Source organism: Coregonus lavaretus (assembly GCF_964263955.1).
Source record: "Coregonus lavaretus genome assembly, chromosome: 6".
Taxonomy (NCBI): Eukaryota; Metazoa; Chordata; class Actinopteri; order Salmoniformes; family Salmonidae; genus Coregonus; species Coregonus lavaretus.
The window spans coordinates 60706439-60725531 of NC_139993.1; the positions used below are offsets into that span (position 1 = coordinate 60706439).

The 19093-nt window shown below is 45.9% G+C and overlaps 1 protein-coding gene across 1 annotated transcript in view; it reads left to right on the forward strand.

Annotated features, from left to right (window-relative positions):
- crb1 (crumbs cell polarity complex component 1) overlaps positions 1 to 19093 on the forward strand; it is a gene marked incomplete at both ends in the record, with an annotated part of 50394 nt that overhangs the window by 20697 nt on the left and 10604 nt on the right. The window contains 7 exons of the mRNA XM_084163674.1: positions 564 to 1538; positions 8414 to 8964; positions 11465 to 11630; positions 12031 to 12946; positions 13642 to 13689; positions 14182 to 14304; positions 14549 to 14675. Coding sequence (XP_084019800.1) covers positions 564 to 1538; positions 8414 to 8964; positions 11465 to 11630; positions 12031 to 12946; positions 13642 to 13689; positions 14182 to 14304; positions 14549 to 14675 — 2906 coding nt within the window. The remainder of the gene's footprint in view (positions 1 to 563; positions 1539 to 8413; positions 8965 to 11464; positions 11631 to 12030; positions 12947 to 13641; positions 13690 to 14181; positions 14305 to 14548; positions 14676 to 19093) is intronic.

The window sequence follows — 19093 nt, forward strand, 5'->3', positions numbered from 1 at the left end:
TACACATGCTTAGCAGATGTTATTGCGAGTGTAGTGAAATGCTTGTGCTTCTATTTCTGACAGTGCAGCAATATCTAGCAAGTAATATCTAACAGTTCCAAAACAGATATCTAATACACAGAAATCTAAGTAAAGGAATGGAATAAGAATATATAAATATATGGATGACCAATGTCATTATCAGAGTGGCATAGGCTAAGATGCAATAGATAGTATAGAATACAGTATATACATATGAGATGGGTAATGCAATATATGTGGTGATCCTCTGTAGCTCAATTGGTAGAGCATGGCGCCTGTAACGCCAGGGTAGTGGGTTCGATCTCCGGGACCACCCATACGTAAAAATGTATGCACACATGACTGTAAATCGCTTTGGATAAAAGCGTCTGCTAAATGGCATATTATATGTAAACAGGAAAGGTGAAGAGTGAATATTTCATGTCTGGTACCAGCTGTTAGAGAAAAAGTTAATAACGTAATTTAATTTCCTCCACAGACTAAGTTCTACCAATCGTAGTATGATTGACCCACGTCATCCTCCAGTGTCCCTTCTCTTCCAGGTACCCTTTGTGAGGAGGTAGTGGACGAGTGCGACCCCAGCCCTTGTGAGAACGGGGGTCAGTGTGAGAGCCTTGTGGGGGGCTATGTGTGCCACTGCTTTCCGCAGAACCAAGATGAGTTCCTGTACGGGGGACAGAACTGCAGTGAGGCTATGGTGGGCTGTGAGGGCCACGAGTGTCTAAACCAGGGCTCCTGCTCTCCCTTCCTGAGTGACGGGCATCATGGCTACTCCTGCCTCTGCCCCCCGGGCCACACCGGGCCTCTCTGCCAGACCCCCACAGTCTTCTCCTTCGAGCGGAGCGGCTACTTGCTGTTGCAGAGCCCACTGGTGGCCGCGGAGGCCTCGTGCGACATCACCCTGAGCTTCCGGACAGTGCTGCCCAAGGCCGTGCTCTTCCAGCGGGGCAGTGGAGGGCTGGTCCTGGGTCTGGAGCTGCTGGGGGGCCAGCTGACACTCAGCCTCAGGAGGGAGGCCTCGGCTGGGGGTGGGGTCGAGGGAGAGGCCCTGCAGCTTAGGCAGACCCTGGAGCTCCCCCTTAACGTGACTGATGGGGAGTGGCACTCTGTGAAGGCCGTGCTGGGGGACGGCCTGCTCAGCCTCAGGCTCCTGGATGGTGGGGTCTGTCAGGAGCAGGACTGTGAGAGGGAAGCCCGGGTCGAAGGCACCCTGGCTGGGGTGAACTCTCCAGAGTCTCCCCTCCAGAACACTTTCATCGGCGGGGTGGTGGAGGCAGGCGGGGCCCTGGTTCCGGTCCCGGCCTTCATTGGCTGTCTGCGGGACGTGTTTGTGGACTCCCAGCTGTTGGTTCCGGAGGAGTGGCTGAGCGACTCGGCAGTGAACGTGACTGCAGGCTGCAGCCACAGGGACAGATGCCAGGACAACCCCTGTCAGAACAGAGGACAGTGCATCAACCTGTGGCAGAGCTACCAGTGCCGGTGCCCCCGGCCATACGAAGGTCACGACTGTGCTGACGGTAAGAATGGATAGGGGTGCTGAGGAAAAGGTATGGGATCTATGTACAGAGATACATACAGTGGGGAAAAAAAGTATTTAGTCAGCCACCAATTGTGCAAGTTCTCCTACTTAGAAATATGAGAGAGGCCTGTAATTTTCATCATAGGTACACGTCAACTATGACAGACAAAATGAGGAAAAAAAATCCAGAAAATCACATTGTAGGATTTTTTATGAATTTATTTGCAAATTATGGTGGAAAATAAGTATTTGGTCAATAACAAAAGTTTCTCAATACTTTGTTATATACCCTTTGTTGGCAATGACACAGGTCAAACATTTTCTGTAAGTCTTCACAAGGTTTTCACACACTGTTGCTGGTATTTTGGCCCATTCCTCCATGCAGATCTCCTCTAGAGCAGTGATGTTTTGGGGCTGTCGCTGGGCAACACGGACTTTCAACTCCCTCCAAAGATTTTCTATGGGGTTGAGATCTGGAGACTGGCTAGGCCACTCCAGGACCTTGAAATGCTTCTTACGAAGCCACTCCTTCGTTGCCCGGGCGGTGTGTTTGGGATCATTGTCATGCTGAAAGACCCAGCCACGTTTCATCTTTAATGGCTTTGCTGGTGGAAGGAGGTTTTCACTCAATCTCACGATACATGGCCCCATTCATTCTTTCCTTTACACGGATCAGTCGTCCTGGTCCCTTTGCAGAAAAACAGCCCCAAAGCATGATGTTTCCACCCCCATGCTTCACAGTAGGTATGGTGTTCTTTGGATGCAACTCAGCATTCTTTGTCCTCCAAACACGACGAGTTGAGTTTTTACCAAAAAGTTCTATTTTGGTTTCATCTGACCATATGACATTCTCCCAATCCTCTTCTGGATCATCCAAATGCACTCTAGCAAACTTCAGACGGGCCTGGACATGTACTGGCTTAAGCAGGGGGACACGTCTGGCACTGCAGGATTTGAGTCCCTGGCGGCGTAGTGTGTTACTGTTTACATTTACATTTTAGTCATTTAGCAGACGCTCTTATCCAGAGCGACTTACAGTTAGTGAATAGATCTTTTTTTTTTTTTTTTTTTTTTTTTTATACTGGCCCCCCGTGGGAATCAAACCCACAACCCTGGCGTTGCAAACGCCATGCTCTATCAACTGAGCTACATCCCTGCCGGCCATTCCCTCCCCTACCCTGGACGACGCTGGGCCAATTGTGCGCCGCCCATGAGTCTCCCGGTCGCGGCCGGCTGCGACAGAGCCTGGATTCGAACCAGGATCTCTGGTGGCACAGTTAACACTGCGATGCAGTGCCTTAGACCACTGCGCCTACTGTTGGTAGGCTTTGTTACTTTGGTCCCAGCTCTCTGCAGGTCATTCACTAGGTCCCCCCGTTTGGTTCTGGGATTTTTGCTCACCGTTCTTGTGATCATTTTGACCCCACGGGGTGAGATCTTGCGTGGAGCCCCAGATCGAGGGAGATTATCAGTGGTCTTGTATGTCTTCCATTTCCTAATAATTGCTCCTACAGTTGATTTCTTCAAACCAAGCTGCTTACCTATTGCAGATTCAGTCTTCCCAGCCTGGTGCAGGTCTACAATTTTGTTTCTGGTGTCCTTTGACAGCTCTTTGGTCTTGGCCATAGTGGAGTTTGGAGTGTGACTGTTTGAGGTTGTGGACAGGTGTCTTTTATACTGATAACAAGTTCAAACAGGTGCCATTAATACAGGTAACGAGTGGAGGACAGAGGAGCCTCTTAAAGAAGAAGTTACAGGTCTGTGAGAGCCAGAAATCTTGCTTGTTTGTAGGTGACCAAATACTTATTTTCCACCATAATTTGCAAATAAATTCATTAAAAATCCTACAATGTGATTTTCTGGATTTTTTGTCTGTCATAGTTGACGTGTACCTATGATGACAATTACAGGCCTCTCTCATCTTTTTAAGTGGGAGAACTTGCACAATTGGTGGCTGACTAAATACTTTTTTCCCCACTGTATGGGAAGAAGTGTAGGGCACTCAACCAACGTGAGTCGAGGTGCAAACAGAAAAATTTATCATAATTTAAAAGGAACAAGGTGCAGCGCTCGCTCACCATTAAAACATATTATTTCATTTAAGCAACTATTAAAAGCTTGACGTTTAGGCCTTCATCAGTGGCCTTCATCAATGGCCTTCACCAGAACCATACATACCTACATACCCATGCTCAAATGTATTGAATAGAACATCCTTAGTAGGCCTAGGGCTGTTGCGGTGACCGTTTTACCACCACACCGGCGGTCACGAGTCATGAAGGCAGTCAAATTCCACGTGACCGTTTAGTCACGGTAATTAGGCTTCTCCAAGCTCTGATGCTGCTGATGGTCATTAGTAGCCAACCAAACTTGCTAACTACCTGGTACTCAGCACTCTATTGTCCCTCTAATCACTCTGACATCAATGCAAATGTCATTGAAAATCTAATCAAACACTTAATGAGAGCCCATATGAGCTCATGTTGCGCAACATTACTATAGGCTATGCAATTGGATCCCATCAGCTTTCTATAGGCTAGGCCTACTATATTTATTCCTCAACATTCCTAATATTAAGCACATTGCTTATCTTTACAACAGGAGTATAGCCTACCTGGCTGGCATGAAAATGAACCAGGGGAAAAGCGTCCTCCATTCGCTATTTAAGTGCATCGATGACATGTAATTGTCCCCCTGAACCTGTTTCGAGACAGGTGCATGATAATGGTCCATTCTAAATCAAAACAAATTTCACACATATATTACTTAGTATATGTAAAGACAAGATTAAATCAAGAATAGTCTGATGGGTGACAATATTAGCCTATCACTTGTGAATTATATATTATCACTTGTAAATAATGCCCAGCGTAAGGCAAGAGACAATGCCTTTTTTTGGCTACTTTTTCGAATCATAGTCGCACACCTCATGTAGCCTAGCCCATAGGCCTATTTGTTTTGATGAGGTTTGTATCACAACTAATGTGGCCAAATAACTTCTTAAAATTAAGCACATTAATCCGCTTTACAACGGGTGTAGAGCCTAACTGGCATACATAAGCAGCGCATGATCTTTAAGTTTGGGGAAGATAATTTTCACCATAAAAATGCACCTTTATAATAAAAGCATTACTTTGCAGTCACTTTTGATAATGGTGTTTTCCCGCTAATGGAACATTTGGCTTATAGCCTACTGCCGCGTGCACATTGCTGCACTTATAATGTGAAGAAATAACCTAATAGTTTAATCCACATTTTAAGCTAAACGTTCTGATCTGTTGCGTCAGCCACATTGCGTAAAAAATGTTTTTTGATGCTAGTGGTTGTATTAATTTGGGATCTATCGCATCCCACAACTGTCCCAGACTATGTTTGGAATATTTCTTTCTCACACAGAATAGAATAGGTCAACTTTTGTACTATGGAGGATAGTAGATTGACATAGGCTAGTGCTTTTGCTGTTCGTTAGGCCTACTCATCTTGTTGGCTGACGAAAAGTAAATGTGGACAGTTCTTCCAATATCTTCAATATGCACCTCGGAATTGGATAAGGACGCATGCAGTTGCGTCCCCGATGTGTCTGTCTTCACTTGTAGCCTGTGAGAAAGACTTGATCACGTGATGGAGAGCCATGTGAGTGAGGGGTGCTTTGGAGCACACAGCACTCAGGGAGAAAGGCACAACTGCCACTGGCCGTAAAAGGCATGGATTTTTTTGGGGTGCATTACGGTCACACAAAGGGGATGCCGCCGTGAAATTTGAGGCATTATCAAGTGCTTGTCGAATTGTGAATGAGAGACTGATGAAGTGTGTACATCCTGCGCAAAAGAACAAAGCAGAGCTCATGCCTTTCAAGCAACCTTTTTCAAATTATCATTAGAGTCGCATCATGCAGCCTTACAATGTATAAAAAATCTAAACATATAGCCCAACGTTTGTAGAACAACTAAAGTTACATTAATAACTCAAAATTAAGAATATAGGAGTACCTATTTCTTTGTTAACCGCTCAACAAAGAATAGCCGCATGTGTGCACTCCCTCAAATCGTTTGGAGAAAATATCCTCTATTTTATTCAGCTTTGTTCAATTGTATTCTTCATACTATAAAATAATGCCATTATATATTGGAATTCTAAGCAAATCTTGTCTGCTAAATGAACTAGTGTATCCCACAGCCATTTGGCATAGCCAGACCAGGACCTAACATAAGGACAACTCAGAGTATGCTATTCTGTTCTTCTGAAATAGACTACATTTTCTTCATATCATGCTTCTTTAGACCTGTCTAAAATAAATCATGGATTTATTGTAAAGGTGTAGGCTATATTACATGGATTTATTAGACCTTTTAAAATGTAGATGTTCCAAAGGTCTGCATCAGTGACTTGTAGGCTATGTGTGGAAGCCAGGAGATGCTAAATGTGTTTATGTTAATTAACGGTCAATTATTGTGAGACCGACAGTTATTTGCTTGACAATTCACGGCTGATGAAATTTCGTGAACGCCACAGCCCTATGTAGGCCTACATAACAGAGAGACTGTAGAACAGAGTAGAGCAGAGCAGAGCAGTCAGAAGTCACATTCAGAGATCAGCTCCCTGAAAGGATAAATGGATTAAAGGAGGGAGGGAGGAAATCTCTGTTGGAAACGATGAGGTAATGCAGTGCCATGTAAGGATGCCTTGTAAGGACTTACAATACTTACACAATACAAACATACATTGATTTGCAATCATAGAGTCACACAAATGACAGTACAGAGTATACATTAGACCCAGGCAAGTCATTTCAGCTCTTTGTTTTCTGAGAGAGATATTATTAGCCAGTTGCCATCAAAGCAGATTAGTAATAATCTGACAGTACCTTAAGGAAAGACACACAGAAACACAAACGCTACACACATCTAGATCTAGATTTGAACTACAGCTAACCTGGCTGCAGTGACGGGCATAAGCTACATACGCGGTCGCTTAGGGCCCCTCACCAAAAATGTACTGTTGAGACTTAGGATAGTAGAATACACAAGGTGCAATCAGCAGTTTTCCTGTTATGTCAGTCACTGAAAGTCACTCCATTAGCCCATGTCAGCTAAAAACAATCATCTGTAAATTACTAGGCAAGTTAGTCTAGCCAGCTATCTAAACCTTGTAGTAATCATGGCCGAATTACCGACCGTGCACGCAGGGCACATGCCCAGGGGGCCCTAACCTTCAGGGGGGCCCCCATTTAATTTTGTTAGTCACTCTCACCCAGATATCGTATGAACATGGCATAAATCATGATAAAATGTTTAGAATGGCAGAATATATGTGGACTTGTAGGAAATGTACTTTAAAGCTGCAAAAATGTTCTCCCTGCCCAATGGCAAATATGTGGAATTGAATGAAATTAGCTTTGAAACTGCATAATCTTCTCTTCACCTAATAGCAAAATGTGAAGAATTGCAGGAAATTAGCTTTAAAATGGCAAAATGTTCTCTCCACCCGATGGTAAATGTGTAGAATTGCAGAAAGATGTCTTTATATTTGCTATATTTTCTATACTCATTGTAAAATGTGCAGAATTGCAGGGAATTAACATGAAAACCAAATCTCGCTTAGGGCCCCCAAAAGACTAGGGCCGGCCCTGGCTGTGTATGGAAAATTCAAGCCCTTTCTTCTCAAATGCCTACAGATCACAAACATGCCATTCTGTGTGTGCGTGCATGCACAGGTGTGTGTGTGCATATGTGTACGTGTGTCTTTGCATGTGAGTGCATTTGGCTGCGTTTACACAGGCAGGCCAATTCTGATCTTCTTTTCACTAATTGGTTTTAATAATTGGGCAAAAGATCCGAATTGGTCTGCCTGTGTAAACACAGCCTTAGATGAGTGTCCTCTGGGCTTCATGTATCTGTATCAGTGTGTGTCATCTGGCCCAGTCTGCCCCACGATGACCAACCAACCAGCTAGCCAGTCAGCCAACCAACCAACCAACCAACCAGCTAGCCAGCCAGTCAACCAACCAGCTAGCCAGCCAGTCAGCCAACCAACCAACCAGCCAGTCAGCCAACCAACCAGCCAGCCAGTCAGCCAGCCAGCCAGCCAGCCAGTCAGCCAGTCAGCCAGCCAGCCAGCCAGCCAGCCAGAGGAAAGTGCTGATGTTGCAACATGGGAGCATATGGGCTACTGGCTGCTTACCACACACTAACATAGTCTTCTTGGACAGTAGAGAAAGTCATACCACTACAAGTTCTATCTAGCCTTTTTGTCACACAAAACAAATACATCATTTTTATTCACACCCTCCACACTCCACCTCAATATGTTAAAATAACACAATCATCATAACCCTGTTTATAATAACACAATCATCATAACCCTGTTTATAATAACACAATCATCATAACCCTGTTTATAATAACACAATCATCATAACCCTGTTTATAATAACACAATCATCATAACCCTGTTTATAATAACACAATCATCATAACCCTGTTTATATTAACACAATCATCATAACCCTGTTTATAATAACACAATCATCATAACCCTGTTTATAATAACACAATCATCATAACCCTGTTTATAATAACACAATCATCATAACCCTGTTTATATTAACACAATCATCATAACCCTGTTTATAATAACACAATCATCATAACCCTGTTTATATTAACACAATCATCATAACCCTGTTTATAATAACACAATCATCATAACCCTGTTTATAATAACACAATCATCATAACCCTGTTTATATTAACACAATCATCATAACCCTGTTTATATTAACACAATCATCATAACCCTGTTTATATTAACACAATCATCAAAACCCTGTTTATAATAACACAATCATAACCCTAACCCTGTCTCTCTCTGTAGAGTACGTGACGGCCCGTTTCGGCAATGAGGACTCTCAGAGCTATGCCGTCTTCACCATCACAGACTACCCAGGAAGTGACATCACCGTCTCCCTCTTCCTGCGCACACGGCGCCATGCTGGCCTCTTATTGGTGCTCGTCAATAGCACCAGCCAATACCTGCGCCTGTGGCTGGACGAGGGACGGGTTAGAGTTCAGCTCCATAACTTTGAGACCTTGACCAGTGAGAGTGCGGTCAACGACGGAGACATCCACTTTGTGAGCGTGGTGGTTGACCGTGAGCTTATGGTCCTGTACGTGGCCAACCAGAAGCAAGGCTCGGTGGAGGTCAGGACGGTGGACAGTCAGATGGGGGATGTGGTGTATGTTGGGGGTCTGGTGGAGCAGAAGGCATCAGCAGCGTTCGGGGGCTACTTTAAAGGCTGTATCCAGGACCTGAGGATCAACGGAGAGAGACTGCAGTTCTTCAGGCTGGACACCCCGGTGACGTCATATCCTCTGGAGCTCATGGCTAACGTCACGGCGGGCTGCACTGGGGACGACTCCTGTAGTGTGAGTGGACTGAGCAGTCCTTAATACTCTCTACACCTGCCCCTCCCTGTCAAAACTCTGTCCCCTGTCTTTCATCTGTCCTACCCTGTCCCCTGTCTTTCATCTGTCCTACCCTGTCCCCTGTCTTTCATCTGTCCTACTCTGTCCCCTGTCTTTCATCTGTCCTACTCTGTCCACTGTCTTTCATCTGTCCTACTCTGTCCCCTGTCTTTCATCTGTCCTACTATGTCCCCTGTCTTTCATATGTCCTACTCTGTCCCCTGTCTTTCAACTGTCCAACCTTTCATCTGTCTTACCCTGTCCCCTGTCTTTCATCTGTCCTACTCTGTCCCATGTCTTTCATCTGTCCTACTCTGTCCCCTGTCTTTCATCTGTCCTACTCTGTCCCCTGTCTTTCATCTGTCCTACTCTGTCCCCTGTCTTTCATCTGTCCCCTGTCCCCTGTCTTTCATCTGTCCCCTGTCTTTCATCTGTCTTACCCTGTTCCCTGTCTTTCATCTCTCCTACTCTGTCCCCTGTCTTTCATCTGTCCTACTCTGTCCCCTGTCTTTCATCTGTCCTACTCTGTCCCCTGTCTTTCATCTGTCCCCTGTCTTTAATCTGTCCAACTCTGTCCCCTGTCTTTCATCTGTCCTACTCTGTCCCCTGTCTTTCATCTGTCCCCTGTCTTTCATCTGTCCTACTCTGTCCCCTGTCTTTCATCTGTCCCCTGTCTTTCATCTGTCCCCTGTCTTTCATCTGTCCTACTCTGTCCCCTGTCTTTCATCTGTCTTACCCTGTCCCATGTCTTTCATCTGTCCTACTCTGTCCCCTGTCTTTCATCTGTCTTACCCTGTCCCCTGTCTTTCATCTGTCCAACTCTGTCCCCTGTCTTTCATCTGTCCTACTCTGTCCCCTGTCTTTCATCTGTCTTACCCTGTCCCCTGTCTTTCATCTGTCTTACCCTGTCCCCTGTCTTTCATCTGTCCAACTCTGTCCCCTGTCTTTCATCTGTCCTACTCTGTCCCCTGTCTTTCATCTGTCTTACCCTGTCCCCTGTCTTTCATCTGTCCTACTCTGTCCCCTGTCTTTCATCTGTCTTACCCTGTCCCCTGTCTTTCATCTGTCTTACCCTGTCCCCTGTCTTTCATCTGTCCAACTCTGTCCCCTGTGTTTAATCTGTCCAACTCTGTCCCCTGTGTTTAATCTGACCTACTCTGTCCCCACTCTTTTATCTGACCTACCCTGTCCTTTGCCCATGCCATACCCAGTCCTGCCCTGTCTTTGCCTGCTCTGCACACTGCCCTGTGCCACCCTTGCCTATCCCAGCCATGCTTTACCAGTCTTGCCCCAGTCTTGCCCCTGTCTTGCTCCTGTCTTGCCCCAGTGTTGCACCTGTCTTGCTCCTGTCTTGCCCCAGTCTTGCCCCTGCTCATCCCTTCTCAGTATTCATTATCTCACTCCTCATCATTGCCTTGGAAAGGCATGAACGTCACCAATCCCACACAATGAAATTAAATGGTGTTTAATGGTAAGGCTGTTAAACAGGAGTGCTGTGATGTACTTAAGGTCAAGTAGAGAAGTTGATTAACAATACAAAGAAGAACAGTAGAGAATAAGGACCGATAAGAATACTGCCAACTGTTTAGATTAGGGTCGGAGTTAGGGTCAGAGTTAGGGTCAGGGGGTCAGAGTCAGAGTTAGTCAGAGTCAGTTAGAGTCAGGGTTAGGGTTAGATTATTTGACTCTGTTTAAGAACATAGGCCTTTGGCTTGGTGTCCTCCATCTCCCTCTCTATCACCATCCCAAATCCCTATGTGTGATACTACACTGACCAAACATTAAGAACGCCTTCCTAATATTGAGTTGCACCCCCCAGTTCTTGGTTCTTCACACAAACCGGTGCACCTGGCACCTACTATCATACCCCATTCAATGGCACTTACATTTTTTGTCTTGCCCATTCACCCTTTGAATGGCACACATACACAATCCATTTATCAATTGTCTCAAGGCTTAAAAATCATTTTTTAACCTGTCTCCTGCCCTTCATCTACACTGTAATTAGGGTTAAGCAATTAGGGTTAAGCGTCTTGCTCAAAGGCACATCGACAGATTTTTCATCTAGTCGGCTCGGGGATTAGAACCAGCGACCTTTCGATTACTGGCACAACGCTCTTAACCACTAAGCTACCTGCCGCCCCTTATTGACATCAATAAGGGATCATAGCTTTCACCGGGATTCGCCTGGTCAGTCTATGTCATGGGAAGAATGTTTTGTAAACTCAGTGTATGAATTGTGTATAGTGGGACAACAGAGATGTTTTCTCTATTCATGCCTTCTCAATGCTAAGTGTGCAGTAAACTACTAGCTATATTAACACAACTGATATTGTGCTCTCTTACTCACCAAGTAAGTCAGACATGAGCATTTATGAATAATACAAGATGACCTGAATGTCCGTCTCTGCTTTATTTATAATAAAATAATAATCAACCGTATTTGTTGTTCTTCTCCCAGAGGAACCCGTGTCAGAACGGGGGGATGTGCTACTCCATGTGGGACGACTTCACCTGCACCTGCCCCCCCAGCACTGCAGGGCGGCGCTGTGAGGAGGTCAAGTGGTGTGAGCTGTCCCCTTGCCCCGCACAGGCAGAGTGCCACATCCTCAGCCAGGGATACGAGTGTAAGTCATTCTGCATTAAATCTGTCGCCCGTCAGTCCGCCCGTCAGCCCACCCGGCCGCCCGTCCGTGAGGTGGGACTGGGATTAGACCAGATTAACCTGTGGTTGGATTAGTGATGATTTACATGGCTGTCTGTCTGCCCTGTCACCCCTGTGATTAGCTGTCCTGGAATAAGGACAGAAACAACACCGTCACTTCACAAGCGGACTATACAGTATTGTTGTGTATACCCAGCACACGTACCTTCATCATATCAATCCTGTTGTGGTTGATTTTCTGTTTATTTGTTAATATTTATTCTTTATCACTACTTGTATTCTATGGTCTGTATTCCATCACATGGTTGAAGATTAAAGCCTTTTTTAAATGACCACATATTTACATCCCTTCTCTTTCCCAGGCTTTTCCAACGCCACTTTCCTTGACGACAGCAGTGTGCTGTCTTACCGCAGTAACGGCCGTATCCAACGCAGCCTAGCCAGTATCTCCCTCAGCATGCGTACCCGTAAACGCCACGCCGCCATCTTGCACGCCGAGCGTGGGCCAGAGTTTGTGACGGTGTCTGTGCAGGATGGCCTTCTCTTCCTTGAGCTCCAGAGCGGTGTGGGGGAGGGCTCCTCCACAGTGTCCCTGAGCAGTCGGAGGGGGGTCAGCGACGGGGAGTGGCACAGCGTCCACCTCTTCATGGTCACCCCCTGGGCAGAGGCCTCCCGCTGGACCCTGGTGCTGGATGAGGAGGCGGAGGAGGCAGGGACCTCCAGCAGCGAAGGGGGCAACCTGGACTTCCTCAGGGAGGAGGTGGACATCCTGCTGGGGGGGCTGGGGCCCGAGGCTGGCTGGAGCCTAGTGGGGTGCCTGGGCACCGTGGAGGTAGGGGGCATCGCGCTGCCTTACTATAGCCCCTCAGAGGTCAACCTGCCCCGGACTCAGGAGGAGCAGTTCCTGCGAACGTCCCCCAGCCCGCCCAGGGGCGGGTGCAGTGGAGGCCCGGTGTGCCAGCCTAGCCCATGTGTGAACGGGGGCAGCTGCCAGGACCTCTGGAACCTGTTCAACTGTAGCTGTGAGGAGGGCTGGACCGGACGCCGCTGTGAGCTCAACACAGACACCTGCGCCTCCAACCCCTGTATCCATGGCAACTGCAGCGTTCAGGGGCTGGCATACGAGTGTTCCTGTGAGTTTGGCTACACCGGGATGAACTGTGAGGAGGAAGTGGATGTGTGTGAGAACCATCTATGTGCTCATGGAGGGACGTGTCTACATGGAGTGGACAAGTACGCTTGTCTGTGTGCTGAGAACTACACCGGACCTTACTGCAAGTGAGTCACATGAGTGGGGTCAGGAAGGGAATGAAATGTCATATTTATTTTTATACAAAGCAATAAACATCACCATCACCTCATCCTGAAAATGTTTCACCAAATTGATAATTGCTTTTATGTTATTTTTGTCTGTAAAGCTTTTATTCCAAAGTTAAAGTCCCTTTGAGTTTAAACACAGTTAGAAAAATATTAAGTATGAAGTCTACAAATAGACTTTAATAACTAGCAGTTGAAACAATATTTCATGTTTTGAAAACATGGATTCTGCAACTTGTACATTTCAATGAGATAAAAGCTAAATCAAAGCATCTCAATGCAGGACAGTACTCCAGCGGGACTCCCTTACAACACAGTAAGGAAAAGGAGATCTTCTAAATGTTCAGATGTGTATGAGGCACTGAAACCATGCACCAACTGCGTGTTTGACTTGTTGCATGTCTGTTGTACTAAACGTCATATAGCTATGACTCTAGTGTGTTGCCATAGTGTACTGTGTAATCAGTTCCCTGGTGGTTCAGTGCTACTGCCTCTCATCTTTCATTCGTCTCGGAGCATCATCGAGGGAATTCCTCCATTCATTTATCTTGTATAAACACACTCTCTCTCACACGCACTTTCAACTCTCTCTCTCTCTCTCTCTCTCTCTCTCTCTCTCTCTCTCTCTCTCTCTCTCTCTCTCTCTCTCTCTCTAGTGATCGTATTGAGGAAATTCCATGGTACATAGTAGTCAACAGGAAGGTGTAAGTTGTTTTTATTATTTGCTAGTCTTCGTTGCCATATCAACCAGCCTCCATACCGGATGTTGTAAGTCCCATAGAGCAGGACTGAGTCCATGATGTTTTAAATTCCTACAGTAGTGGTTTAATGTCCTGTAGTTTAGAGCAGTTGGGGGTCTAAATCTCATTATCCTGATCGTCCCCTAAACCCCTTAGTCTCCCAGTGGGGTGACAGACAGTACGTCCCACTCCCCCTAGTTCACACACAGGTATTAGTAGACGGTAAACCCCGGCCCCACATTGTCACTCCTGGGCGACGCCCGTCCCTCAACCACGATGCCCGCCCCTCAACCACGACACCCGCCCCTCAACCACGATACCCGTTCTTATCCCCATCTCTCTCTCACACACACACACACACACACACACACACACACACACACACACATTCACTCCCTTTAGAGAAGTGTGCCTGTGTGATGGTTTGTCCTGTATGTGGTTGGGTTTTCTCCTCAGTCGGCCCAAGCTGCCAGTGTCCGTCTGTGGAGATGAAACCAGAAACTACACCTGCTTCAACGCAGGGAACTGCACCGAGAGAGACCTGTCCTGTGACTGTCTACCCGGCTTCACAGGGCACCGGTAAGAGAAAGGAGGAAGGGGTAGATGGGAGGGGAGAGAAAGTAAGAAAATATACCCAGAATATAGGTGAACTTTGTAAAACATACACACAGACCACATGATGTTGTCTGTTTTTCTGACCCTCTCTGTCTCTGTCTGTCTCTCTCTGTCTCTGTCTCTGTGTCTCTCTCTGTCTCTCTGTCTCTGTCTCTGTCCGTCTCTGTCCGTTTCTGTGTCTTTGTCTCTCTGTCTCTGTACTCTGTAGCTGTGAGCAGGAGGTCGATGAGTGCAAGTCCAACCCCTGCCTGAACGGGGGCTACTGCCGAAACCTCATCAACAAGTACCACTGTGTGTGTGACATGAGCTTCGCCGGGGACAATTGCCAGATCGACGTAAGCGACATTTACTTTTACGTGGCCGTTCTGCTCTGGCAGAACCTCTTCCAGCTACTCTCCTACCTTATCCTGCGACTCGATGATGACCCTGAGATCGACTGGGGAGGGCAGGACGACTGAGGGAGAGAGAGAGTGTGTGTGTGCTCGTTCGTGTCTGTAGCTTGTGGTGTAAGCTTGAGACTTATGCTGGTGGGTGTTTCGTTGTTAAATGCCTGTCCAATGAAAAACAGTGTGTGCGTACTGTTAAATATGACTGTCTTTTAGTCCCACTAGGGTTCCCAGAGAGGATTCTCTTAACCGGGTTTTAAGGGGTTAAATCCGGCCGTGACAGCTGACCACTATGTACTTGATTTAGCTTTAGACAGGAGTCTTTAAGAAACAATAGGGGTTGTTCCTAAACTGGGCCAATTACAAATTGGAGCCGCGGACCAGACTGAATGTCTCTGACTTAGTTATAGGTTTAATTATGTTATATATATTGTTCAGGTGAGCTAAATTTAAATGGATTTATTTTCCTTTTCTGAAAAGAGCACAGAGCTGTTATTGTGCCTTAATTTCTATAGGCAGCATGTTTTTTTATAAAGTTGTGTGATTTTTGAATATGCTCTCTGTTGGATATGGCATTATGAATATCCTTTGGGCGATGACACTAAACTAACACAGCTCAGGTAGCATTATATTTAAGCAATAAGGCCCGAGGAGGTGTGGTATATGGCCAAAATACCACGGATAAGGGCTGTTCTTATGCACGACACAACGCAACCCTTAATCGTGGTATATTGACCATATATCACAAACCCCCGAGGTGCCTTATTGCTATTATAAACTGGTTACCAACGTAATTAGAGCAGTAAAAATATGTTTTTTGTCATACCTGTGGTATACGGTCTGATATATCACGGCTTTCAGCCTATCAGCATTCAGGGCTCGAACCACCCGGTTTATAATGTACATTAGACTAGGCTATACAGAAACTGTAATAAAGGTTATTTTCCAAATGGACCAAACGTAAAATAAGACACTGGTTTTGCGATTGCACAGGCTAGTCAGTGTATAAGCACAATTTCCGAAAGAAATGTTATTTCTTATAGAACAACATTTGCACTTTTGGAAAAGTATCGAGTATTTTCTGAGATTAATCTCACTTACAATATCTGGTCAGCCTCGTGTTCATTTATACTTTTGTATTCCTTGAGGATGACGGTACTGTCCTGATACTGTGTGAGGTGTAGCTTTCCTTGAGGATGACGGTACTGTCCTGATACTGTATGAGGTGTAGCTTTCCTTGAGGATGACGGTACTGTCCTGATACTGTATGAGGTGTAGCTTTCCTTGAGGATGAGGGAACTGTCCTGATACTGTATGAGCTTTCCTTGAGGATGACGGTACTGTCCTGATACTGTATGAGGTGTCATTGAGGATGACGGTACTGTCCTGATACTGTATGAGGTGTAGCTTTCCTTGAGGATGAGGGTACTGTCCTGATACTGTATGAGCTTTCCTTGAGGATGACGGTACTGTCCTGATACTGTATGAGGTGTCCTTGAGGATGACGGTACTGTCCTGATACTGTATGAGGTGTAGCTTTCCTTGAGGATGACGGTACTGTCCTGATACTGTGTGAGGTGTAGCTTTCCTTGAGGATGACGGTACTGTCCTGATACTGTATGAGGTGTAGCTTTCCTTGAGGATGAAGGTACTGTCCTGATACTGTATGAGGTGTAGCTTTCCTTGAGGATGACGGTACTGTCCTGATACTGTATGAGGTGTAGCTTTCCTTGAGGATGACGGTACTGTCCTGATACTGTGTGAGGTGTAGCTTTCCTTGAGGATGACGGTACTGTCCTGATACTGTATGAGGTGTAGCTTTCCTTGAGGATGACGGTACTGTCCTGATACTGTATGAGGTGTAGCTTTCCTTGAGGATGACGGTACTGTCCTGATACTGTATGAGGTGTAGCTTTCCTTGAGGATGACGGTACTGTCCTGATACTGTGTGAGGTGTAGCTTTCCTTGAGGATGACGGTACTGTCCTGATACTGTGTGAGGTGTAGCTTTCCTTGAGGATGACGGTACTGTCCTGATACTGTATGAGGTGTAGCTTTCCTTGAGGATGACGGTACTGTCCTGATACTGTATGAGGTGTAGCTTTCCTTGAGGATGACGGTACTGTCCTGATACTGTATGAGGTGTAGCTTTCCTTGAGGATGACGGTACTGTCCTGATACTGTATGAGGTGTAGCTTTCCTTGAGGATGACGGTACTGTCCTGATACGGTGTGAGGTGTAGCTTTCCTTGAGGATGACGGTACTGTCCTGATACTGTATGAGGTGTAGCTTTCCTTGAGGATGACGGTACTGTCCTGATACTGTATGAGGTGTAGCTTTCCTTGAGGATGACGGTACTGTCCTGATACTGTATGAGGTGTAGCTTTCCTTGAGGATGACGGTACTGTCCTGATACTGTGTGAGGTGTAGCTTTCCTTGAGGATGACGGTACTGTCCTGATACTGTATGAGGTGTAGCTTTCCTTGAGGATGACGGTACTGTCCTGATACTGTGTAGCTACAGAGATGGCCTTAGGCCCTTGAAGGCAATGAATCACACCTAACGTTTATTCATTTTAAACATTGTCACACATTCCCTGTTGTTGTCTAGACCTACAAATATGTCTGTCTCTTGTCTTTCTGTCCATCTCTCTGTCTCGTCTGTCTGTCTGTCTGTATGTCTGTCTGTCTCTATGTCCATATCTCTGTCTGTTCTTTCATGTCTTCTTTAAACATGTCTGTCTTCAAATAAACATTTCCTGTCTTTTCATCCTTAATCTGTTTTTTGTCCTCCTTTCACTACCTGTCTTCATTCATCCAACATCAACAGTTATGTCACTGGTCAGAGAAGTGTGTGTGTGTGTAAGTACTGGGCGGGAATAGACCCGTGGGTGGAAGTACTGAGCGGGTTTACCAGTCATCTGGTGAGCTGTGTGGCACTGCTGCGTGACATCCAAACATAGTTACCTAATCTCTCTTAACAGGATACACAGAGAGAAGTAACCTCTTGAAAACCTCACACATACTGTACACACACAAACCTTTCCTATCCGTGTGTGTATGCTGAGGCTTAGACCAGAGGAAGAGGAAATGAAAGATAAAGTAGAGAGAGATAGGGAATCTTCTCCTCAGTGGCTTTACTGATGTGCCCCTGAGAGAGAGAGAGAGAGAGAGCATGAGCGAGAGAGAGAGAGGGGGGGAGGGGTTGGAGAGGGTGAAGGTCTGAGGAAGAGGGGAGAAAGAAGAGAGACTAGTGTGTTAGCGTGTTAATGTGATAGTGTGTTAATGTATTAGTGTGTTAGTGTGTTAATGTATTAGCGTGTTAGCGTGTTAGTGTGTTAGCGTGTTAATGTGTTAATGTGTTAGTGTGTTAGCGTGTTAATGTGATAGTGTGTTAATGTGTTTGTTCCCCTTTTATCATATTTTGTAATGTTACCCTATCATATCTGATTAACATCCATTGTTGAATTCTGATTGGGAACTTTTAAAAGTGGAAAGTGTTTGAATTTGACTGTGTTACTAACTGTTATGTGAAACCACTTTCAAAGTAGAGGTCTTCACGGATCTATCCGAACCTGATTACATGAGATCCGGGATCCCACATTTTGTAGTTAACCCTCGGATCCCGGGTCGGATCCCGCTCGGTGGCCATGGGCCTCGGATCTGTGTGAAAATATGTGAAATACCGACCGGCTCTGAAATAATATTTGAAGAGTTTAGTTCCTAAACAACAAATGCAAATTTCACACATTTTTGATTGTATTCTCTTAAATGACTGTCAGGGGGTCCCCCTTTCACCAAACCAAATCATTTATGTCAATATCATTTTGTGACAAAATCCCATATTCTCTTTATTGAAAGAGCCACTGCACGTGACGCGGGGTAAAATAGGCTACTTGTTGTGGAATAGGAGGAGGACGCAGTGGAAAAGAGTGATAGCCCCTACTCTACAAAGTCTACAGAATATTAGGTTACAGACAAACGTGAACTACTATTCGCTGCTCTGAGTCTGGCGCGCGATGATCATCACATTAAAAATGAGTTTCTGAAACATTGAGTCGTTCTTTGCTGATGTGAAGAAGAAACAGAATGAGTCCAGGGAGGACAGGGAGGACAGGGAGTCCAGGGAGTCCAGGGAGGACAGGGAGGACAGGGAGTCCAGGGAGGACAGGGAGGACAGGTAGTCCAGGGAGGACAGGGAGTCCAGGGAGGACAGGGAGGACAGGGAGGACAGGTAGGACAGGTAGGACAGGGAGGACAGGGAGGACAGGGAGTCCAGGGAGGACAGGGAGTACAGGGAGTACAGGGAGGACAGGGAGTCCAGGGAGTCCAGGTAGGACAGGGAGGACAGGGAGTCCAGGGAGGACAG